A 21,634-nucleotide genomic window follows, 5' to 3' on the forward strand; every position below is an offset into this window, starting at 1 on the left:
CAGGTCTGCGCAGGTTACTGCACTAAAAGAGGCAGTTACGTTGACGTCATAAAGGGCAACTCCATTTTACGTTGTTTATGTCTTACAATTAGATCGTTTTCTGTAATACCAATGAGTCCAGGAAAAATTGTAAAATAAAAATCACTTGTTGGCTATTGTAATGTTAGATGCAAATATTTATTTGACACCAAAGGAATACATACAAAAGGTTATACATGTTTTGCAGAGAAACTTCATCTATTCATTATTTTTGTCGGCAACTCCAAATTTTGATTTGGAAGGCATCCTGTCACTCGCAGCATAATATTGAATAATATTCATGTCCATCCGCAACACTTGGCTATGCTTGCAGTGCAGTCCAAAGTACAATATGCCTTCAGTAGAAACGAAATGTTTGCGCTCTTTTTACCATAAGAGATCATGAAGTTGTGGAAAAACATTTAATTCATGAACCTTTATCAACTACTACATTAAAACACATTGCAAGTCTTCGTGTCAAGAGTCCCATTCCTTCTTTGTTATGAACAGGCTGATGATATACTCGTCATAAATGCCTTCTCCGCTCTTCCTCAGATGAAACGATAAAATTACGATGCAAAATGACACTCCATTAATCTAAGCTCTCTCTCCTCGAATACGGCGGGCCAGCTGGATGTCCTTGGGCATGATTGTGACACGCTTGGCATGGATGGCGCACAAGTTGGTGTCTTCAAACAGACCCACCAAGTAGGCTTCGCTGGCCTCCTGAATGAAAAGAAGGGATATTGGTCAGTAAATATGCGCAGATAGAACGCTTTGTATGTACCTGGAGAGCGCCGATGGCAGCGCTCTGGAAACGGAGATCCGTCTTGAAGTCCTGAGCAATTTCACGCACCAAGCGCTGGAAGGGCAGTTTGCGGATCAGCAACTCAGTGGACTTCTGGTAACGCCTGATCTCACGAAGGGCGACAGTACCTGGTCTGGAAAGCAGAACCATTTTATTTTTATTAGCAATGAACGTTAAAAATGTATTTAAAAATAACACGTGGACATCTCACAATGATGTGAAAGTTTGCTTACAAAATTGAAAGAATGAGATTCATATTATTTGGACAATTACCTGTAACGATGGGGCTTCTTGACACCTCCGGTGGAAGGAGCGCTCTTGCGAGCAGCCTTGGTGGCGAGCTGCTTGCGAGGAGCTTTGCCTCCTGTAGACTTACGGGCAGTTTGCTTTGTACGGGCCATGCTTTACAGCTGAAATTCGAAACACGTCTTTACTCTTCAACGGTCCTAGTTCAAATGAGGAATTCCTTCGCGCGCATGACGGTTTTATAAGGCATGCTACTTCGATTGGGCAACGTGAGTGCGAATTGCTTCATAACCAATATCAAAACATGAACAATTTGAGAAAAACGATACAACTAATCAAATTTGATGAAACAAGAGTTTGAACAGTAATGATAAAAAAGAAGTTACGAGAAAAATCATTAGAGAAACGAAAGATGCAAGAAAATGCCGAAGGAATGCCAACACAAACGGAGGGTCCTCATGATAATGCTCACGTAAATTTGGCGCCAAAAACAAACACACATAATAAAATTAGATGCTGGACCTAATGAGTGAGAGACTTAAAAACAGGAAAAACCTGAGGCCATGGATGGCAACGGGTTGCACGTAAAACACCATGCAATCAAGAAAAGTGATTGTTTACATCCATCAGTGCAATGAACACAGCGAAATGAGGGCAGTCACGATTCATGTTTTTATCCAACAATTCTAGGGTCCGTTGCATTTTTTTTAACTTACATAGCAGGTTTGCAACTTAGATTGCACTTACCGGTCGGTTTGTCTGGGTCAGCTCAAGATTTAATTTGAAAATCAGGGTCTTTTTCAGCGATTCCGAAAATTTCCGAAATTCCTTGCTCGCTCAAGACAACTATTAGAAGCTGACTGACGCTCATTGGCGCAAGACACAGAGAGCGCGCTGTGATTGGTCAGAATAAAACTCTCTGTGATTGGTAGACATCTTGGAACCATTTGGTCACTATTGGTCATATTAAAGTGTTTGCTCATTGGTCAAAACATGGTTTGCTGTTTAGTCAGCAGGAAAAGCTTTTTTGGAAATTGGGGGAGGGGGGTTTTGAAAATAAAAATAAAATCAAATCAACTCGCCGAACACTTGTTTTGTATTTTTTTCAATAAATATAATTGTCTAAATATGTTACAGTAAATATTATGCTACAAGCAATATTGCTAGTTCTGCTCACAGCAAATAGTCGAAAGTTATTTTGAAAAATGTATTTCGAAATAGTTCAATATCATTGCATAGAACATTGAGTAATTATTGTCATACATTGCACTACGTGACACAAGTAGGAGAGGTGAATCCTGCGAGTTTGTGAGTATCCATTCTGCAGGAAGCCACATGAAATAATCGATTAATTTATATTGCTCTGAACCGGTTTAATTTTATACCGAACCAGCCACGTAAGCTATAAGCTTTCATTCATTTTGTAGACCTAACATCAAACATGTGGTTGAGGACAACAAAAACCGGTTATTGAGTGTTAGCACGCTGCGCATGTGAATGCGCAACACAGCCTTAACAATTTGTTGTTGTGTGATAGTTCCACAATGCCGTCGGAGCAGAAAGCCATGGTTGGAATTCAAACTGAAAAGCCTAACCACTACACGTGAGTTAATCCTTCGGTTTATCCAACGATTAAGGATATTAACTATGTAATTCAGGTATCTGAAGGAATTCCGAGTGCAGCAATGTACTCTTTTCCTGCAACACAAGTGCACAAACCATAGACCATACACATGTTTTAAGTGGCATTTTAATAACCAACGTCGTCGGAGGCCAGTAAAAAGAAGAGACGGCAACTTCAATTACAGCCCTGATATCTACTGCTCAAAGTACGACGAAACCTCAGGAACGTGTCCTGATGGAGACGAGTAAGTTCACTTTAACGTGTTTGTTTTCTTAAGCGTGTTTTGCTCGCCATGTGCTTTGCGATATGCAATGCTCTTGAGATGTAGTAGATTATACCCTTTTTCTACCAATTAACTTTGCTCAAGTCGTCTTTCCATCGCCTTAACTAATTTGTGCATTATTAAAATTATTCGACTTTGTCACTAAGTCACGCTAGACGTAATTTAACAAAGAAAAGTTACTTACTGCGTCTCCCTTAGTAACAAAGCATTTTTGTTTTTCATCCCTGGACCTGGTATTGCAAAGTGAAATTTGATTAAAAACTCAATGCAGTTTTTTAAGTAAGCAATTGTTTTTGCCCTCTAGATGTCCATTACTACATAGAACTGCTGGAGACACTGAACGCCGTTACCACCTCAGATACTACAAAACATGCATGTGTGTCCACGATACTGATGCACGTGGTTTTTGTGTCAAGAATGGACCGCATTGTGCATTTGCTCATGGTAGCCATGACATGCGGCCTCCTGTTTATGACAGCAGAGAATTACAGGTGAAATTACTTAGCTCTAACATGATGCTCGTTTTGTTTGCAATTCAAGGTATTCGTATTTAATCATTACACTACCTTTTTAAGATTTTGGAAGCTGCTGCTGCCGAAGAGGCTGATAGTTCAGGGAAAGTCTATCCAAACTTGTTAGACAAAGAAAAGAACCAAGTAAATGAAGATCCCAAATGGCAAGGTAAGCTAGAGTTAATATATTTTTTAACTAAAAGTTCCTTAAAATGGTCTGTCAAGGAAATCCATGCTATCATAATAGCTATTTGTGTGTTTAGTGTGAATGAACCTTGAGATCATTTATGAAAGAGCTAGCTGAAGCAAACCTAAAAATATAATAGATATCAAGTTGATATCAAGTTACCTTTAATCATCTTAGGTTTTGAAAATCACTAATTGGGAGAAGATGTCAAAGGATTTTATTAATGAGTTCTTCATATTCTGGTCTCTAATCTAATTACTTGATTCTGGTAAATGTTGAGGAACCGGCCACTATTGAAATTTCTTTTGTGTTTGAAGCCACCAACAGATAGCGCATCTGTCCATTTACTAATTTGATGCTATTCTGTTCTGATTAAAAAATCAAACCTGCTGCTGTGCAGTCTTGACGCGACAGCTTTTTTCAGCATTTCTAGTTAGTTAAGGTTGATTGAAGATGGGTATTTTTTCCCTAAAAAATGTAAGCCCTTAAATAATAAATAAAAGAGCTTAACTTAATAACAGCTTTTAAAAGAGCACAAATTAGTTAGTGAAAATTCATATAATTATGACTGTGGAGTAAACCAAAAACTCTGACTGGCTTAGTCATTCACAGAAGAAAATAACACGCCAGGTAATAAGGCTACTTTTGTTTCAACTACGGATGGCTAAGCAGATTTAAGAGTTTCCAGCACATCAAAATGAAATCTTGTCTTGAATACACATAGCTACAGGATTAAATCAGAAATCGCAGTGAAGGTGTAGTATAATTAGACGGTGGTGCTGTCTGTTGGTGACTACGAAAAAAAGGAATATCTCCAAAGTAGTCAGCAGAAGTAATCTTGCTATAGAAAGTAACTCTGTCTAAGTTAAATAAAATGACACCGATAAATCCTAACGATGTCCTTTGAATGATTGTTGTGGCCTTTCAAATTGCCCTGGATTGAGAAACTAACCTTTGTTCGCATCTGGAAAATTTTAATTTAATGTTGTGATTTGATGTTTCCAGACACAAATTATGTACTGGCAAACTATAAGACAGAGGCGTGCAAGCGTCCGCCACGTCTATGCCGCCAGGGATACGCTTGTCCGCAATACCACAACCTTCGTGACCGTCGCAGGAATCCGCAACAGTATAAGTATCGGTCAACGCCATGTCCGAGCGTGAAGCAAGGTGACGACTGGGGCGACACGAGTCTCTGCGATGCTGGCGACGACTGCCACTACTGTCACACGCGCACCGAGCAGCAATTCCATCCTGAAATCTACAAATCCACTTACTGCAATGATGTCCAGCAAAACAGCCACTGCCCAAGGGGAGCGTTCTGTGCCTTTGCGCACAACGAAGGCGAGATGACCAACGCGCGCAACGTCATTGACGTCCTGAGTTTGAAACCTAAACTGGCAGACATCATGTCCACGGTCCTTCCTGCGAGCAATGGGTCTGAAATCAGTGAAGAGGAGGGAAGTCTGTCGCCGGAGGAAGTAGCAATGGTAAAATTCGGTCAGAATCCAAAGTCAAATCACTCACACCAAATTTGTTTGCTGCAGCAAAACTTTGAGAAGATAAAGCCAAACGCAACAGGAAATGATAAGCAGTCGCTCTTTACTCCGTTCATTAGCTCTGGAATGAACTTTCACTCTGCTAGTTCTCGCGCTCCCGGCTTTGAAAAATCTGACCCATTACTAGGACAATTTGAAAGTTTGTCGCTGAAATCATTTGGCATTGGCAAACCCGGAGACAGGGACTTGGACTCACCAAATTCAATAGCACAAGGATTAACATCAAATTGTAAGTTTCTTGTGTCAATTCTTTTAAATTTCAATGTTTTTAATTTCCCTGTAACAACATTACAATAATATATGTGATTTAAACTTGTAGCTGTACTAAGAAACTTATAATTTTTGTGTTTTAGTGCTTGGAAGCTCTGCGCCAGTAAATATTCCATCTCGCCCAAGAATGGAAGTAGGACCATCTCCATCTTCCCCAAGCTACCGTCTGCTTTCTGGAGCTGGCCCTTACCATGAATCATTAGAAGAGGTGACTAATTCTTCAAAGATGATAAGTTCATTTGAATTAATCGTTACCTTTTTCAGAACTCTCTGTTTTCTGATCCACTTGGCAAAAGTAGAATAGGTAGTTACCCTTCGGCATCTGGAAACAACCTCTACAGCTTTTCACCTCCTGCAAATGCCGCAATTACTAGGCCAACTCTTTCTCAAAATTCCATCGGGGGGCCATTGCATTCGAAATTACCCATAGCGGAGCCAGCAGATGTAAGAGTAATTATTGTCGCCTTAAATCAGTGCAATGCTAATTTAACTCTTGCCACTAGATGAAAAAGGTGCAAGAGATGGTCAGTCCTAATCGTGCAGCAATAGTTACTTGGGAAGAGAGAATTGCTCAAGCTAGATTAGCCTGTGAAGCCTGGAAACAAGAGGCTGAAGAGAGTAAAATCAAGGCAAAGTTGGCAATCCAGCGAAGAGATGAAGTAAGTTATTGATTGGGTTTTTGGAAATTCCTCTAACGTGCAATTCTTTCAGGCAATTATTCAAATTAATACTTTGAATCAGGAACTGGACAAGATGAAACAAGATCCCTACTTAGTTGCACTAAATAGGCAGTCTGATTTAAAGAACTTCCCAATGCATGTGTTACAATCACTGCATGCGAGATTGAAAAGAGATTTGGATGAAATTAGCCGCGTGAGTATTAATTCTAAACCATATTTTTGTTGATTGTAATTCCGTCATTTTCGCTTTAGGTCATTGAAGAGAAATGCACCGACATGAAGACGTGATGCGCTTAACTGTTTTCAATTCAAGGATGATAAAAGGAAAACTTCCCATTCAATATCCTACTTAGGAACTAACCAACATAAATTTATACTTTTATCAAAAAATGATAGAGAAATTGTTTTAATTTGCTATGGAAGTTTTTAAATTTATTTTAAATACCCCCATTTGTAAACAGCGGACATTGTTACACTATTGGATGATTGTCCCAATAAATAAAATTTTCTCTCACACACATTTTTTCTGAGCAACCCGAGCGCGTTCAAGTAGTACTGACGTCATTATGAATGTATCAATATTTTTGTTATTTTGCTTTGAATAGATGTTACTAGGCTAACACAAGAAACCCGAAACTAGTATTATTTTTTAAAATTATTCCCATTAACGATTATTTTTGAAGACAAGGTATAGAGACTATTTAATGGGAACGAATGATAATTATGGGATAATTCTTTTAAGTTAAAGGCAAATTTAACAGCTAAACAACTAATGCGTTTATTCATTTTACATGACACTTTCAAACTCGATACTCTTTTTAAACGGCAGCTGAAATAACTTCTGTCATCTTCTTCACCTTGCTGGCAATGCTCATATCTACATATTTATCTCCAATGCTGACAATCATGCCCCCGAGGAGTTCTGGATTCACCTTTGTGGTCAACAGGAGAGTCTGGTTGCTCTTGAGGAAGCCCTTCAGCGCACTCTCCAGCTCTTTCTTGGTGGCTTCATCCAGAGTCTAGGGGAAAATTCGATAGGAAATTGAACTGACACAAATTCAATGTCTCACCTTAGCTGTTGTGACTTCACAGACAACTTCACCGCGGTGAGCGGCCATCAAATTCTTGAAAGTTGAAATGACAGTGTCAAGATTTTTCAGGCGACCATTTTCTGCCAACAAAGCTGGAAAATACATCTTTTAATATTTACATGAAACGTGTCTTCCTAATGCTTACTCAAAAGGTTGGTTGACAGGTTGGATAGCTTCAGAACTCCAGCGATCTTAGTCAGAATATCCTTCTTGACTAGTCGCTTCATTGATGGATCTTTGATGAATTCCTGCAGCCTAGCATCGGCCTTCATTTGATTCTAAGGTGCATACATTTTTCAATCACCAGGATTAGAGGGCAAAAATTGAAACGCACCTTGAGTCCAACGAGCTCCTTCTCGACAACCTCCAGCTTTTTCTCCTTGCTGGCGGCGGAGTATAGGGCACTGGCATAGCGACCCTCCAGACCAAAGACCTGGATGGGAGTCTTCACCAGCTGCTTGGCGGCGGCTGATGAGCTGAAGGCTCGCACCTGTTAAAAATTCGATTGTTATTATTAGGGTAAAAACATAAATTTAAGTAAAAATATGGGTTCCAACATTAATAAGGCGAACCGGCGACAAGATTTTAAGCTAATTTATTACTATAATTTTGCTAATGATAGAACGAACACAGACAGACAATTAATAAAATTCTTCAAATTTTAAAACACAAAGTTTTATAGGCTTATGAAGGAGATGCAATAATGAACCAAATCATAAAGATATCAACGAAAATAAAATATTTTCTTACAGAAAGAATTGCCCTGCTGGTCGCCATTCTTGCAGAAGACTCTTAGTTTCTGACTTCGACGAGTGGAGGCGCGAGTTTTCAAGTTGACAAAAATGATGGCCTGGAATGGAGTGGGTGGGAAAATACAAAAATCACATGGAGATGTAAACACTGTCTGAATTGACTGAAGTGAAGACAGAGTGGTAGCAAATTAGTGACAAATTTTTCGCACGATATCTTCTGTGTTGATAAAATATATTTGTTTCTTTGATCATTCAATTCATTTAATACATAATTCATTATGGGTGTTCACGGCTTGTGGAAGCTGCTTGAGCCGTCTGGACAACCTGTGGCCCTCGAGTCGATGGACAACAAAGTGTTGGCCATTGGTTTGTAAAATTTAAAACTTTCTTGTTGATCTCTATGCTAAGCTCTTTTTACAGACGTGTCAATGTGGTTGCATCAAGCACTAAAAGGCTATCATGATGCCAGTGGAAATGCTCTACCAAATGCTCACCTTCTTGGTTTGTTTCATCGCATTTGCAAATTGATGTTCTTTAACATCAAGCCGGTTTTTGTCTTTGACGGTGGAGTTCCTACTCTCAAACAGCAAACGCTGGTCAGATACATGCATGTGATAATTATGAATCAAAATACTTATAAACTTTTTCTCAGGCAAACCGCAGGCAAATGAAAATGAGGGCTGGCAAACGAGCAGAACAAGAGAGACTAAGATTGTTAAAAAATTTAATGGAACAGGATCTGGTGCAGCGAGCAAAGGGCAACACTTCAGGAACCAATTTAAAGTAACTTACTTTCCGTTGTCATGTCATGTGATATTTATATATAATTTTCCTAGGTTGCCAGCTGCATTGAAGAAAAATGCTTATTCAGAATTTCTTCTGCCAGAGGAGGAACCCGATATCATAAGGAGGTTGCGGGAGGAAGAGGAGGAGCAAAGTGGTATTTTTTCTTGGAACTGGTTTTGCTGATCTCTTCACTCTGTGTTATTTTCAGATGAAAGTGATGATGACATTGAAGAAATCATCACGTGGGAAAATTTCAATCCCAACAGCAAAGAGTTCAAAGCACTGCCTGCGCATTCAAGACTTGAAGTCTTGAGCCATTTGAAAGACACTCGAAAGCAGAACTCTTGGGGCAGGATTCATGAGATGCCACAGGTAACGTGAATGAAGATATATCTTTGAATTTGCTTTTAATTGTGCTCTTAGGAATCAGACGATTTTTCAGGTTTTCAAATGAGGAGACTTCTGCTTCGAAGATCAGCTCAGGTTGAGCTTGACCTGGTGGAGAAGGAACTTAGCAAGCGGCACACCCTCTCCATGGAGGAAATCAAAGAGATCATGGCTGAAAAGGGCAGCTTGGCTACCAAATTAGCAGACATGGATGTGGATTACGGCCAGAGGATTGCTTCAGATGATGTTACTAGGTTAAATTAATTTATTTGTTTTGGTTGATATAGTTCTAAAGCTAAGTCTTTCAGATTCATTCTTATAAAAAATCCAAATGCAAAAAACGTTGCTAAGCTGGCAGTTGATGGTGAAGAACAAGAGGACATTGGAACAGAAGTGACTGTCAAGGAAGAGGTTGATGTTGAGCCAATCAGTGTCACATTCAAAGAAGACATTGTAATTAGTGACGAAGAGGAAGAGCTGGCTCGAGTAGGAGCGATGGATTTGGGACGTATTAAGAAAGAGGTGAGATCCTTTTAATGGCACTCTGGGTTTATATAATGAGTCACATAATCTATTAGGTGGAGGACAGTGATTTGACTCAAGAGGAAATTCTTGTGATGATTCAGAATGAAAAGAGGGAAGTTTCTGACATGAAGAATAAAAACTTTGACGTTAACCAGCCCTCTACATCAAAAGCTTGTGCAAAATATCTTGAACCACTTGTTGAAGAGACGCCAAAAGACCCATCGTTACAAAAAGTTGTCCAGCTGAAAGACGCTACCAAACATCTTGATCCAGAGGAAGCTGTGCCAACACGCAGTTCCGCACAAATATCTTCTAAACTTGTTATTAAGGAGAAACCTGTGGAAAAGGACAACATGAAATTATTAAATGAAGATGTATTTTACAGCAAGAAACAAGAATCCAAGACTGCTGGAATCAACAACAAAGAAGAAATAGTTTTTGTCAAAAATGTGGTTGTAGCAGCAAAAGAGGTGGACATAGTGGAAGAAAAAGGTAGCTACAAGTCCGCCGAAGAAAAAGAGATGGTTGCAAAATGTCTAACTCCCAACACAGCAGAGAAGACTATAGCAATCAATATAAACCCTGAAAATGTATCCAAGGAAGATGATTTGTTTGCTGACATTTTCTCATCACAAAGTGTACCAGAAATAGACACTTGTACCCCATCACCATCTTCAGCAATTGGAGTGATGAGCAGCACTGGCGAGTCGAGTGAAGATGAAATCCAAGACGCGGTACAAGAAGAAACTGCAGAAAAGTTACCAGAAACTGAATTAAATAATGGAGAACCAGAAAGCCCTTCAAATAGCAGCAAAAGCAACTCACTGCCTGATGTGTCAGAAGGATCGCAACTAACGAATTTTCGGAACATGAATTTCACAGATGAAGAACTTAAAATTTTAGAGGTAATGTGGTTTTGCGGCCGAGTTTGAATAAACCAATGCCATATCTGCTCATTTCAGGAGAAACTTGCTAAGGAAAGTAGAGACATTGTCAGCGAGATTGGTCGACAGGAGAGGATTGCGACGAACATCAACGACCAAATGTGCCAAGAAGCGCAGGAGTTGCTGGCGCTCTTTGGCATGCCTTACGTAGTGGCGCCAATGGAGGCTGAAGCGCAGTGTGCTATAATGGACTTGCTGTCTTTGACTCATGGTGCATACTGAACAGTTTGTAAATTTTCTAAAGTACTTTAAATATTTCAATTTATTTAGGAACCGTGACAGATGACAGTGACATTTGGCTTTTTGGAGGGAGGACTGTTTACAGGAACTTCTTCAACCAGACCAAGAATGTGGAAAGATACACTTATGATACTATTTGCAAAAGCTTTAGTAAGATGTAATCATAAATATTGAAAATTATTATAAACGTTTTCCAATTAGAGCTCACAAGGGATCGGTTGATTCTATTAGCCATGCTGGTTGGCAGTGATTACACAATTGGTTTGACTGGCGTCGGTCCTGTTACTGCTCTTGAGATAATTGCGGAGTTCTCTGCGAACAGAAATCAAGAAATCGCAGACCCTGAAGATCTACTCATTCCTCTGAAGAATTTCAAAGAATGGTGTGAGTCGAAGGAGCTGACAAATATGAGGAGGAAAAGACTGAAGACCTCATTGAGGGATGTTTGTTTCCATGATGGTAATTTTTGCTGCAAATAATATCAATCAGGAGATTTAATCCAATGCATGGGTTTTCAGGATTTCCAAGTGAAGCTGTAGTTAACGCATACATTCATCCCCAAGTCAGTGAGGCCAAAGACAGATTCAGCTGGAGCAAGCCAGACATTGAAGGACTGATTAAGTTCACAGCTGTAAAGTTCGGTTGGAGCAAGACACATGCCGAAAGTGTGTTAGATCCAGTGATCAAGCGAATGGCGGAGACTAAGGTACTGCGTATTTTTCTTCATTATTCCAAAGCTGAATTTGCCAACTTCAGGTGCAAGGACGGTTGGATTCCTTCATCACTGTCACAGGTCCAAGTAAGGATCTGGATTTGGTAGTGAGCGCTAGAGTTAGAAATGCCATTAATCAGCTCAACGGCTTTGCCTCTGTCAGTGAAGTTAATGTAGATGAACCTCAGCCTTCAACTTCAAAAGAGGCAACACCTGCTGCACCAGTAGAAAAAAAGAAACCAAAGTCCCAGAAAACAGCAGCCAGCCCTTCAAAGTTGAACGAATTTAAGAGTCAGTTGATGAAAAAGCCCAGAGCAGCGCCTATCTTGAAGCCAACGGCTGAAAAACCAGCAAAGAAAACGAATGTACCCAAGAAAGAACTGATACCCCAAAGAGAGAAGGACAAGGATTCCGCACTGCAGAGCAAACTGAAGGCCATTGAAATTTTTCGCAAGAGAAAAATTGACCCGGTTGTGAAGCCTAAGCGGCCAAAGAGACTAGTCGCCAAGGACAACTACCTCTCTGAAAGCAGTGACAGTGACTGAATTCAGTGATTTTATTAATTTATTAAATATTGGCAATTTCAATGTTTGAATTAAAGATGAAACTCTTTTGTTGCAAATATTATATATTTTTATATTTCAAATATTGTACAAAATCTTGAGCTGTTAAATTATAGAATACAAGCATTATACAGCTCAAAATAGAATACATGTCGAGTAGATATTTATTTAGTTGTTACATAATGGTTGGTGCACTCTTAAGGCTACTAAATGAAATATTGATAAATTGATAGCTAACCAGATCTTGAGGAACAAGTTGGTATTGACGATGACCACTTGCCATTCCGCAGACACCTCAGCATAGGGGCACCCTTCAGCTCCATGTTGTCTTCGCAAGTGAAAGTAATGGTTTCACCTATCTTGTAGTAGAACTTGACGGAAGACATTCTCCCGTTAATGGCAGTCCCTGGGTATGAACACGCTTGCACGCCTACAATCAAATCGTTTTGAGAGTTGGCACTTAGTTGGCATAAGCATGGGTTAGTTCTAATTTGTGCTTTTGATAAGGAAAATGTGTTTTGAGAGAAGACAAGATGCCCAAAACTTACATTTTGGGACAGTGCCTGACCACCTGCCGGTTTCTTGGCACGCAATTATGGGTTGGCCCTCCATCATAAATTCTGGGTTACAATTAAACTGGACTAAATCACCAGCTTTGTAAACACCATGACCCTGAATATAGCCGTTCTCCGGAGTTTCAGGAGGTTCGCATTGCACCTCTGAAACATTGGACCATGCACTCTTGAGAAGACACATTCATAGATTGGAGGCTTGTACCCACAGGTTAAGAGAATAGAGAAGGGTTTAAGAGAAAGAGTTTTTAAATCACACTCGCACACAAGTCGGAAGACCGGAAGAGAGCTTACCACTGCATTCTGGGAATGGGCCCGACCACTCTCCAGAGGAAAGGCATTTTGATTCGTGGTTGCCCATGATGCCGAAGCCCTGAGCGCAGCTGAACACTGCCTTCCCACCAACCTCTCTGCTGAGGATCGTTACCCTCAGGTTTGGGTCGTGTCCAATGGAAATGTCTCCGCATTCAATACCTGTTAATATAGTAGCGATAGAGAAAATTTTGAAAGACAAATATATCATACTTTCGCACACGGGCACAGGGGCACTCCAGTTTCCAGATGGCAGACAAGTAATTTCTTCGTGTCCAATTAGAACACTGCCATTCAAGCATGTGAAGAGGACTCTTGAGTTCATTCTTGTGTTTTGAGACGAAATGGTCATTCCTTGGCGGGGAGCCAGCATTGGACAATGCACACCTAACGACCCACACAATTAGTTATTCAGAAAAAGGAGTTTAATTGGTTTCTAACGATTAACGACAATTTCCACTGAGTGAGTGTGTCGAGTTGGAGTTACACAAGTGAACGAGCCAGAGTCATCCTTCGTCGCGTGCAAAATACTGAGTCTGTACTCAAGTTGAGAATCTCGGCCAGTGTCTTCAGTCCAGCCCTCTGGATATTTTCTGAGCAAAGATGATCTTAAATACAATGAGGTGATGCCAAAACTCTAAGATACCGATAGTTGTGGCTAACAGTCCATTTGGGCGTTCCAAATCTCCTGATCCAGAGACATTCCATGTGCAAAATTGTGCCTGGGTACACGATGAGCCGACCATCGTTGCTTTGAGCAATTGGTCCAAGCTGGTGTCTGAATAAAATCGTAGGTGGTTTCTCCACTAAAATGATGAAATTGTCAAAAGTGGAAAATAAATTGTACAACTGAGAAAATTGCTTACAAGCATATTCATTTTCTTGGTTTAACCCAAAGCAAACAGGCTTTTGGCCATCCCACTCTCCATTTTCACACTTTCGATGCTTGGAGCCAACCATAGAGTACTTCCCTATGTCAGAGCATCTTGCCACCTAAGAATATAAGTTAATAAATATGCAGCTGCGAGTAGACCAATAAAAAATTCACCAGCTCCGAACCAGGAGGAAACTCCACAACCTCGTCAGAAATTATTTGATCGTTGAAGAAGTAAATCAAGTTTGGCTCAGTGTTTCTGAAAACGCATGAATGGTTCTGCATGTTTACTTCTTCAACCAGTTCCTCCAGTGAAGCACAACTGAGCGATCTGCCAATCCAGCCACCATCCTCGCAACTTATCTTCCAAGTTGTCTTTTCGCCCATGATTGATGCGATGCAATCGAACGTGACTTCTGTGCCGTCAGGGAAGCTCTTGTCTCCATCAGCAATTGGTGAACCATCTTTGTACAACAAGGAGCCCTGAACCCTGGCTGGAGGGCCACAAGGCTGGCCTTTTGATCGAGAGATGCCGGGCACAACAGCTCCTATCGCGCCTAAAATCAGATAAGCAACCAAGTTTATTTGATTAATTTAGATATTTATTTTTAAGGCCCAAATTAAAAGAACACAAGATGATATCTTCTCACCTGCCACTCCAAGCACTGCTAAGTCACCCGAGGTTCTAGTTATTCCCGTTCCTGAAGAGGCAAAATTACCTACAGACCCTTTTATTCGACACGATGGAGGCGCTGGCAAGAGTTCTCCATTAGAACACTCGATAGATGACTGAGGACTGCGCGTGTATTCAGGTTCACATTGGTAGTGAATTTTGGCGCCATGGGCTATGGTTAATCCTCCTCTGTAGCCGGACAAATATTGGCCATTCTTGAAATGCGGAAGGCGACAAGGCGCTGAAAGTAATCAAGGGCAATAAGCTAATCAATCAGAATTCATGTAAGACTTGCAAGGGTGGCAGCTGGGGAAGTTGTTGTCAGTCCAGTTGCCATGAAGGCAGTAAAGCTCAGCCGGTCCTTGTATGTTGTAGCCGCGGTTGCAACCCAGTAAAATCGTGTGGTTGGTTTTTATTTCAGAGTTTTCAGTCACAATATTGCCGTTCAACGTGTATCTGCCAGAAGTTATCGCAGGTACGTGACAGTTCACTGTAGTCACATCGCATGTATCAGTTATAACCAATAATTTGTTAAAAAGTTTACTAAATTACTTATGACACAGTCAGGTTTGATAGGTTTCCAGTTGCCTCTGATGCACTTGGCAGTCCGGTTTCCTAGAGTTGGGCTATAGCCGCCGTTGCATTCAAGTCGGACCACTGCCCCCAGACTGTTGGAGACATTAGCGTCACTGCCTGGCTTGAGCAACTGAAGTTCGATGAATGGTTCAACTGGTAACGCCTCGCAAGTAGCTTAAGGGTCAAATTAAAATATAGTTGAACGCGTTTTCATAGATATAACCCACTAACCCTTTTTCCCTTTTTCAATATTCTTTCTGTTCTTGTTCTGTCTGCCAGTCCCACCACTTTTGTTCCTGTTACGCTTCCTCTGTTTGTCAATAGAGGTGACGGTTTTTGTCGCAACGGCCTTTGAATGTGCCTGGGCTCCTTGCATCAAATTTCTCCAGTCACTTGGCCCATAATCCGTGAACTCTGGGATGCCTTGAAGTGCAACAGCAGCTTCGTAGTCATCGCTCATGTATTCGTGAGAAAATTCCACGATCTTATCTTCTGTGGACGTCTCATTTTTCTTGTACTCCTTCTCAACTTCCTCAACACTTTCCTTTTTCACTTCTCTGTTCCACCTCAGGCGGGGATGCTGGCCAGGGACACACCTGAGTTTTGTATGAGATTAGGATTCGCAAAATCAAAGCTGATAAACCTTGGCAGTTCTTTTGGACTCCACTGGCCTCCAACACAAGTGGCTCCTGGTGGTCCCTCCGAAAGCACGTAACCTCGGTCGCAGTCATACATGATTTGTTTGTTGTTGGTCACTTTCCTGACGTACGGGCGGTAGTCATACAATCCCATATTCCCAACTAACATCACCTTGCCATTTTCGATATATCCGGGGAATGGACAGTACACTGAAACCAAAAATTTAAAATTAAATGTCCTGTTAAAGAATAGAAATAGTGGCAGCAACCCTCTGTGCAGATAGGCACATCTCCAGTCCAGTTTCCATAGTTGCAAATTGAAAGACTGTTGCCCTTCAAGGAGTAGCCATCTTTGCACTTGTAGCGCGCCTTCATATTATGATCGGTCTTTGGCGCGATAACCATTCCGTTTCTTGGAGCTTTAGGCAGCTGCTTGCACCTGGCTGGAAATAATATTGAACATATAGTTCACAAAAGAGTCAAAACGCTGACGAAAATCAGCCAGCACAGTAATGTTTTAATTACCTGGTTCACATCTTGGAATGTGAGTCCAAGTGCCATTGTTACAAGTTACAGCTGATGAATATGGCACAAACTCGTGATGGGGTTCACATTCCACCTCCAAGCGGTAGCCATGCGGCACGACCGGACCCTGAGTGATGTTGCGGTGAACTCGGCCTTTGTGCACATTTGGAATAACGCAAGGGCCTGGAAAATAATTATTGTTTGTATATGCGAGTATTATATTTTTTGCACTTAAAATTGGATGAGTTAGCATTGAGATAAAAAAGTATTAAAAAATAAATCTAGCTTACCAAGACACTTTGGAAGTGGATATCTCCAAGTACCATCCATTTGGCAGACCGTCGAGGAGTTTCCCTCGAGGACCATGCCTTCTCTGCATCGGAAGATGATTGATGCGCCTAACATAGTGCCACCCTCGATTCCTTCGAGCCAGCCGTTGTATAAGTGGCCAGGGTGGCCGCAATTCACCTCTAAAATGATCAAGATTCAGTCCGCATTACTTTAATCAGGCAGACTATGCTAACCAGAAGCTTAGCAAATTTACAAAAACTGGAAAAGAAATGAAGAGACTCACCTGTCAAGCAATTTCCTGAGGTGCATTTAACAGTTTTAGTTGGAGGCAGGCACTTGGTCTTATCGATATCTTCTGGTTTGCATAGCTGCACCTCTGCATTCGGAGTGTGAAATGCTTTTAATTAAAGAGAATCGCACGCACAAGCAGAAAACTCACGTTTGCAGGAGGGCACCTCTCCAGACCACTGCCTGTCTGGGCCGCAGCGGCGCGACGAGTCTCCGATCAGTCGGAATCCTTGCTTACACTCGTAACTGACTACCGAGTTGTACGCGCAAGATGTGTAAATGGCTTTGCCGTTGCTTGGATTCTCAGGCGTCGGACATTGCACCGCTGGTGAACAAGAAAAACATGGGGTACCTTCAGTGAAAGGGTCCCTTTAAGAACCGCCCACTTGTCCAATTGCGCAGGCAATGCATTTTGCTTTTTTAATGCTCTGCACCTGCTTCAGGTCAATTTCCAAGAGAGGTGGCCGAAAGGAAAAAGAAGCTATACTTACGCACGCAGTTTGGCACCTCTTTTGGGTACCAACTTCCGTCATTCTGGCAAACCCTCTCAGGGCGTCCTCCTTGCAGTTCATAACCAACAGCACAATGGTACGAAATTCGGCACCCATATGTGAAGCAGTCGCCCTCGATCCAGCCATGCTCCGTGCCTAGTGGCGGGCCGCACGTTCTTGCTGCGTTTTTTGTGAACAATTAACCAGAAAATTCAACATGCTGATTTAAAATCTTACGTTCACAAGTTATGTCAGGCCCGTACCAAGTCGCAGAGTTTGTGTTTGCGTCTAAAGCAAGGCACTTGGCGTGCGGAAAACCTGTTGTGGCATAGCCTGGCTGACAGTGGTACTGCAGGGTGGTGTCCACAGCAAAGGACAGTTGGTCGATGGGGGCCGTGTGTCGAGCAAACTCGATTTTAGGCGCCTCGCCACAAAATGCTGGAGTCCGGCAAAAAATTATTTGAACATGCCTTTTACTAAATGAAGTTTTTGCAAAGTTTAGTACCGGACTCTTTTGTACAAATTGGCGCATCTCCAGACCACTGTCCATCAGCCTGGCACGATCGATCTTGGAGGCCCACCAAGTTCCAGCCCTCCTGGCAAGTGTAGATGGCCTTCTCGCCAAAGAGCCTGCCTGTGATGCGGACAAAGCCCATCGAAGGTGGGCCTACCAAGTCACACTCCCTGTCTGGTTTGATGCAAGACATGCCGCAAGCGCCATCGCACAGGCATTTCTTCTTTTTGCTCTTGCAATCCTCGTCTGATGAACATTTGCGTAGGCATTTTTGGTTCTGGATTAGCAAAAGATGAGCATAATATGCGTCCTCTACTCGAAAAGTGTTTAAATCTAACATAAAGCTCAGCCTGTTCTTCATCCCGAGGACATAATGACGACGGAGAGTTCCTTGGATTTTTATATATTCGGGGTTCGTCTGCTTCCTGGCTCACATCCTCCTCGTCTGAATTGATAATCTGGCTACTGACCTTATCAGCGAGGGTTTCTGCAAATTCCAGCCTATTAAATTACAACTTTCCCTCTTTGCCACCAAGCGCGTGGCTTGTTCGTAAGTTTAAAATTATTTCACGGTAATTTTGTGCAGGATATAGCTCTTGACAATGATTAAATTGACATATGATTTATTGGGTTTAGTTAGAGACTATGCGGGACAAACGGTTAAGGAAATATTCCGCCGACAAAGCGCGCGCGGCAGGGTTACGAGAGATGCTGCGATTATCCCATTGTACGCTTCTTCTGCTGTACGCCAATGAAACATCACCATTAATACGAAGGTCAGAGAATACTTTTTAATGAGTGATCAAATGGAAGGATCTATCTATTCCTCTTACATAAGCATCGCAATCAAAGACTTAACTAGAAGTCAATCCGGCCCATCTAAAATTCCTCCTTTTATCTGCATATAATAATCCACTTCTGAAATGCTCAATCGCGGCGAAAGACCCAAATCTTTCAACACAATTGAGACTCTGACAGCACGCGGGGCAAGGAGAGTTGCTCTCTGCACTCCAAGTAGAATAATGAATAATGGCTAATTACCTGTAACGCTTAGCAGGCAGAGAGTGACAATCAATGGTAACAGTAAGATCTGCTTCATTGTCTGCTATGAGACATGCCTCCGATACGCATACTGCTGCTTGTGAGAAAACTCAAGTACAGCGAGAACCGTTGTGGCGGCAGCTCCCCTAAAGCGAATCTCTTTCTCTCTCTCTCTTTGGGTTCCCCTTGCCATTCAATACAGGGAGATTTTCATCACGCGCTTTTGGTTCCATTAACAAGGGACTTCAATTTATGCTCTTGCAACAGTAGGGGTCACACATAGCACGCCGCACACAAACACTGCTCATCAGCCTATGATAAAGATACCCTGTTCAAGAAAGGGATATCAAGAGATTTCTAACGAATGAAATTCGCGTGATGTGTCTACGATTTTTGTCCTGTTTATTCTTGATTTTAGCATATAAGAATAAATAATTTAGTAAAAAATATTGCTTTAAGCAATTTGAAGTAGCAGTCATCCAATGACATCACAGTGACAGTGACTGGGCCGCAGCATCATTGTCTATCAACGGGCCTTACCTAGGCAGGAACACGTCCAGCGTGAATGCACACGATACAAAAAGGAGGCCTCTCGCGCGAGCCGTTCATCTCAGCTGTCCAAATTGGCTTCTATAGTCAGTCCCACTGCAAAATATTATCCGCATTAATTACCGTAATGCGGATATCCTGAGACAGATACAAAGAAACTTTGCAAAATTCTTTAACAGCGAATATATTGAGATCAATTGGTGGAAAACAAAGATATTCAAATTCTCAAAAAATCCAAGACAATGATTAAGAGCGCATCACAAATTGCAATATGTATAGAAATAGGATTCAAATAAGAAAATTCGACTACAATATAGTAATATATATATGGTTATATTATATGTATAAAATAGATAAGTTGTGTAAAAACGAATCCTGCAAAAATTATTTTATATATATGATCGGCAAATAATGAAGCATATATTTGTATGTATATATATTGAGTGAAGAGTATTTTAACGAATAAGCAATACTACTTAAATCACCTCTGTCGTCAGTTGGGGCAAAATCTTGAGTGAGAGGAAACGAGCTGGACTCCCAAGGCATTTCCTGTGATGCTGCTTTGAAAATCGCTGACAATTTATGTTCATTGCATTTCTATTTCAAAAAAACGTTTTCACCTTCATTTACTTTTGAGTAAGGTGCATGATTGACGGAATGAGAGAAAGGAAAAATCATGGACCAATATTCTAATATGTTAATAGGCAGATTTATCGGCACTGTGAGTCTTTCGATTTGCTAAATACCATAAGGCGGAAGGGATTGAAAGCAAGCAGCTAGAACAAAGTAATTCAAAACGATACCAGGTGAACGTGATAGTGAACTCAACAACTCCATGACAGTAAAAGTCGCCCATTGAAAATTGTAAAGCAACATGTAATAATTTCGACAAATGCCTTTCAACCGTTTAGTGCTGCAAAGAAAAGTCGTAAAAATAATAAACATAAGAAGCTGCTCCAGACAAGTTTTACGATCTATAAAGTAAAATGTCCACAGGAAAATCAGGTTAATCCAAAAGGATCAAAGTGAGGCCAAGGTGACTTACCTTTTTCAAAAAGTCAAACTGACATTCACCTTTAAAAAGCAATGGAATTTACTAAAATACTGATTTGTTATGTGTTTTTGGAGTTCAATTTGCACACGGTAAATTTTAAACAAAGGGAAATAATCTGTTATGTAAAAATTACGTGCGAGATAATTTGACTCCATCTGGAAAGAACATCACATGGCTAAGTTCCACAATAAGCAATAATAACACAGTGTAAATGCATTTTCAAACGATTTTCATATATTTATCAGTTGAACCTAAGCATGTATTACAATTTTACCTATCTGCTTGTTTACACAAATTGAATCGATAATGATCATAATGTTATCGAAGCATCGCATTATAGAAATCCACAGTGAAGAGTTTTGTTAGAAGTGCTACACATGAACCGAGAAAACGGGCGCAACAAACAGTTACTTGTTTGTTTGCAACAAAATTAAGAGGCAGTACAAAATGCCTCGCAGGCTGTGAATAGCTTTACCACTTCTTTTTGTCCCGCTGCAAACATTCATTCACACTACTCATGGTCACTTGTTGGGCTTGAAAATGGTGATTAGTGTTCCCCAGAGACACAAGGAAAATAACTCGTTAAATTATTTGCAACGTTTTGCAAGATTCATGTTAATTAAAATGTGTTGAAAGTTTTCTCATCATCATCATCATCATTATCGTCGCACACATGAATTATATAGTTTATATTGTGGTCTAAATGTACGTAAGTTCACCATAACGGCATATATAGCGATTATATATGTGCACGCAACAGTAGAGCATGAAACCTGCCATTAACCAAAAATATCGCAACACCAAAGAAATAATCGATAGTAATTATAATTACGAAATATTAAAAGCAATGACCATATTATATCGAGACGATAAATTTATGATTGCTGACAATCAAACTCCATTCCAGTTTCAGACGGTAGAATTCTGGTTTGTTCTGAAAAAGCAAAATTAAGTTACACACTATCAAGACAACATTGTGAATGCGTGAATTTAATCGGGCACGCCATGTAATGAGATAAAAAGTGATATAAATCACCATCGTAATAAAT

General features: G+C 40.8%; 5 protein-coding genes across 9 annotated transcripts; 2 read left to right on the forward strand and 3 right to left on the reverse strand.

The window, feature by feature from the left end:
• Window positions 1–145: 145 nt before the first annotated feature.
• On the reverse strand, window positions 146–1,979 carry LOC135934319 (histone H3.3A). Its single transcript, XM_065475967.1, has 4 exons — window positions 1,820–1,979; window positions 1,100–1,236; window positions 806–959; window positions 146–744 (listed from the first exon to the last, which is right to left on the reverse strand). Exons 2-4 carry the CDS (start codon window positions 1,225–1,227, stop codon window positions 616–618), a joined length of 411 nt encoding a protein of 136 aa, XP_065332039.1. The 5' UTR covers window positions 1,228–1,236; window positions 1,820–1,979; the 3' UTR covers window positions 146–615.
• Window positions 1,980–2,543: 564 nt separating this feature from the next.
• unk (RING finger protein unk) lies at window positions 2,544–6,701 on the forward strand. 2 transcript variants are annotated; one of them, XM_065475961.1, is made up of 11 exons: window positions 2,544–2,675; window positions 2,731–2,940; window positions 3,284–3,470; window positions 3,555–3,660; window positions 4,684–5,168; window positions 5,226–5,466; window positions 5,591–5,715; window positions 5,772–5,957; window positions 6,011–6,166; window positions 6,219–6,380; window positions 6,440–6,701. In XM_065475961.1, exons 1-11 carry the CDS (start codon window positions 2,617–2,619, stop codon window positions 6,473–6,475), a joined length of 1,953 nt encoding a protein of 650 aa, XP_065332033.1. In that variant the 5' UTR covers window positions 2,544–2,616; the 3' UTR covers window positions 6,476–6,701. The 2 variants fall into 2 exon arrangements, with proteins under 2 accessions (XP_065332033.1, XP_065332034.1); XM_065475962.1 differs by having other exon boundaries at window positions 5,772–5,951.
• A 239-nt stretch (window positions 6,702–6,940) lies between these two features.
• Window positions 6,941–8,161, reverse strand: ATPsynO (ATP synthase subunit O, mitochondrial). The gene is made up of 5 exons (XM_065475966.1): window positions 8,029–8,161; window positions 7,613–7,768; window positions 7,424–7,556; window positions 7,258–7,370; window positions 6,941–7,206 (listed from the first exon to the last, which is right to left on the reverse strand). The coding sequence occupies exons 1-5, from the start codon at window positions 8,053–8,055 to the stop codon at window positions 7,006–7,008; spliced, it is 630 nt and encodes a 209-aa protein (XP_065332038.1). The 5' UTR covers window positions 8,056–8,161; the 3' UTR covers window positions 6,941–7,005.
• Window positions 8,162–8,170: 9 nt separating this feature from the next.
• On the forward strand, window positions 8,171–12,253 carry mus201 (rad2 superfamily protein mus201). The gene is made up of 13 exons (XM_065475957.1): window positions 8,171–8,396; window positions 8,451–8,626; window positions 8,683–8,813; window positions 8,867–8,970; window positions 9,025–9,188; window positions 9,240–9,457; window positions 9,512–9,725; window positions 9,782–10,633; window positions 10,691–10,883; window positions 10,943–11,062; window positions 11,114–11,371; window positions 11,431–11,618; window positions 11,669–12,253. The coding sequence occupies exons 1-13, from the start codon at window positions 8,309–8,311 to the stop codon at window positions 12,167–12,169; spliced, it is 3,207 nt and encodes a 1,068-aa protein (XP_065332029.1). The 5' UTR covers window positions 8,171–8,308; the 3' UTR covers window positions 12,170–12,253.
• Hasp (Hig-anchoring scaffold protein) lies at window positions 12,235–21,519 on the reverse strand. Of its 4 annotated transcripts, XM_065475953.1 has the most exons (24): window positions 20,017–21,519; window positions 19,523–19,627; window positions 18,280–18,428; window positions 17,933–18,218; window positions 17,665–17,865; window positions 17,428–17,607; window positions 17,088–17,288; window positions 16,932–17,024; window positions 16,648–16,827; window positions 16,358–16,540; window positions 16,102–16,275; window positions 15,838–16,042; window positions 15,426–15,790; window positions 15,171–15,368; window positions 14,914–15,108; window positions 14,596–14,859; window positions 14,120–14,502; window positions 13,938–14,064; window positions 13,718–13,877; window positions 13,513–13,664; window positions 13,285–13,458; window positions 13,054–13,233; window positions 12,736–12,906; window positions 12,235–12,617 (listed from the first exon to the last, which is right to left on the reverse strand). In XM_065475953.1, the coding sequence occupies exons 4-24, from the start codon at window positions 18,132–18,134 to the stop codon at window positions 12,421–12,423; spliced, it is 4,185 nt and encodes a 1,394-aa protein (XP_065332025.1). In that variant the 5' UTR covers window positions 18,135–18,218; window positions 18,280–18,428; window positions 19,523–19,627; window positions 20,017–21,519; the 3' UTR covers window positions 12,235–12,420. The 4 variants fall into 4 exon arrangements, with proteins under 4 accessions (XP_065332025.1, XP_065332023.1, XP_065332022.1 ...); XM_065475951.1 differs by lacking the exons at window positions 19,523–19,627; window positions 20,017–21,519 and adding an exon at window positions 18,983–19,291 and having other exon boundaries at window positions 17,088–17,261; XM_065475950.1 differs by lacking the exons at window positions 19,523–19,627; window positions 20,017–21,519 and adding an exon at window positions 18,983–19,291.
• Window positions 21,520–21,634: the final 115 nt, after the last annotated feature.

This window comes from Cloeon dipterum, chromosome 1, assembly GCF_949628265.1.
Source record: "Cloeon dipterum chromosome 1, ieCloDipt1.1, whole genome shotgun sequence".
In the NCBI taxonomy this organism is placed as follows: Eukaryota; Metazoa; Arthropoda; class Insecta; order Ephemeroptera; family Baetidae; genus Cloeon; species Cloeon dipterum.

Excerpts from the sequence above, each read along its gene's own strand:
- LOC135934319 (XM_065475967.1), bottom strand. The coding sequence starts at position 1,227 with ATGGCCCGTACAAAGCAAACTGCCCGTAAGTCTACAGGAGGCAAAGCT. Across the intron at positions 960-1,099 it reads AAGAAGCCCCATCGTTACAG|ACCAGGTACTGTCGCCCTTC; the intron begins GTAATTGTCCAA and ends TCTGCTTTCCAG. Across the intron at positions 745-805 it reads CTGCCATCGGCGCTCTCCAG|GAGGCCAGCGAAGCCTACTT; the intron begins GTACATACAAAG and ends CTTTTCATTCAG.
- unk (XM_065475961.1), top strand. The coding sequence starts at position 2,617 with ATGCCGTCGGAGCAGAAAGCCATGGTTGGAATTCAAACTGAAAAGCCT. Across the intron at positions 5,169-5,225 it reads CGCCGGAGGAAGTAGCAATG|CAAAACTTTGAGAAGATAAA; the intron begins GTAAAATTCGGT and ends TGTTTGCTGCAG. Across the intron at positions 5,958-6,010 it reads CGGAGCCAGCAGATGTAAGA|ATGAAAAAGGTGCAAGAGAT; the intron begins GTAATTATTGTC and ends TCTTGCCACTAG.
- ATPsynO (XM_065475966.1), bottom strand. The coding sequence starts at position 8,055 with ATGGCGACCAGCAGGGCAATTCTTTCT. Across the intron at positions 7,557-7,612 it reads AGGAGCTCGTTGGACTCAAG|AATCAAATGAAGGCCGATGC; the intron begins GTGCGTTTCAAT and ends TATGCACCTTAG. Across the intron at positions 7,371-7,423 it reads CCTGTCAACCAACCTTTTGA|CTTTGTTGGCAGAAAATGGT; the intron begins GTAAGCATTAGG and ends TGTATTTTCCAG.
- mus201 (XM_065475957.1), top strand. The coding sequence starts at position 8,309 with ATGGGTGTTCACGGCTTGTGGAAGCTGCTTGAGCCGTCTGGACAACCT. Across the intron at positions 9,458-9,511 it reads GCTTCAGATGATGTTACTAG|ATTCATTCTTATAAAAAATC; the intron begins GTTAAATTAATT and ends TAAGTCTTTCAG. Across the intron at positions 11,619-11,668 it reads AGCGAATGGCGGAGACTAAG|GTGCAAGGACGGTTGGATTC; the intron begins GTACTGCGTATT and ends TGCCAACTTCAG.
- Hasp (XM_065475950.1), bottom strand. The coding sequence starts at position 19,040 with ATGAAGCAGATCTTACTGTTACCATTGATTGTCACTCTCTGCCTGCTA. Across the intron at positions 17,289-17,427 it reads AGAGGTGCCAAACTGCGTGC|GTACCCCATGTTTTTCTTGT; the intron begins GTAAGTATAGCT and ends CTTTCACTGAAG. Across the intron at positions 14,503-14,595 it reads AGCAGTGCTTGGAGTGGCAG|GCGCGATAGGAGCTGTTGTG; the intron begins GTGAGAAGATAT and ends ATCTGATTTTAG.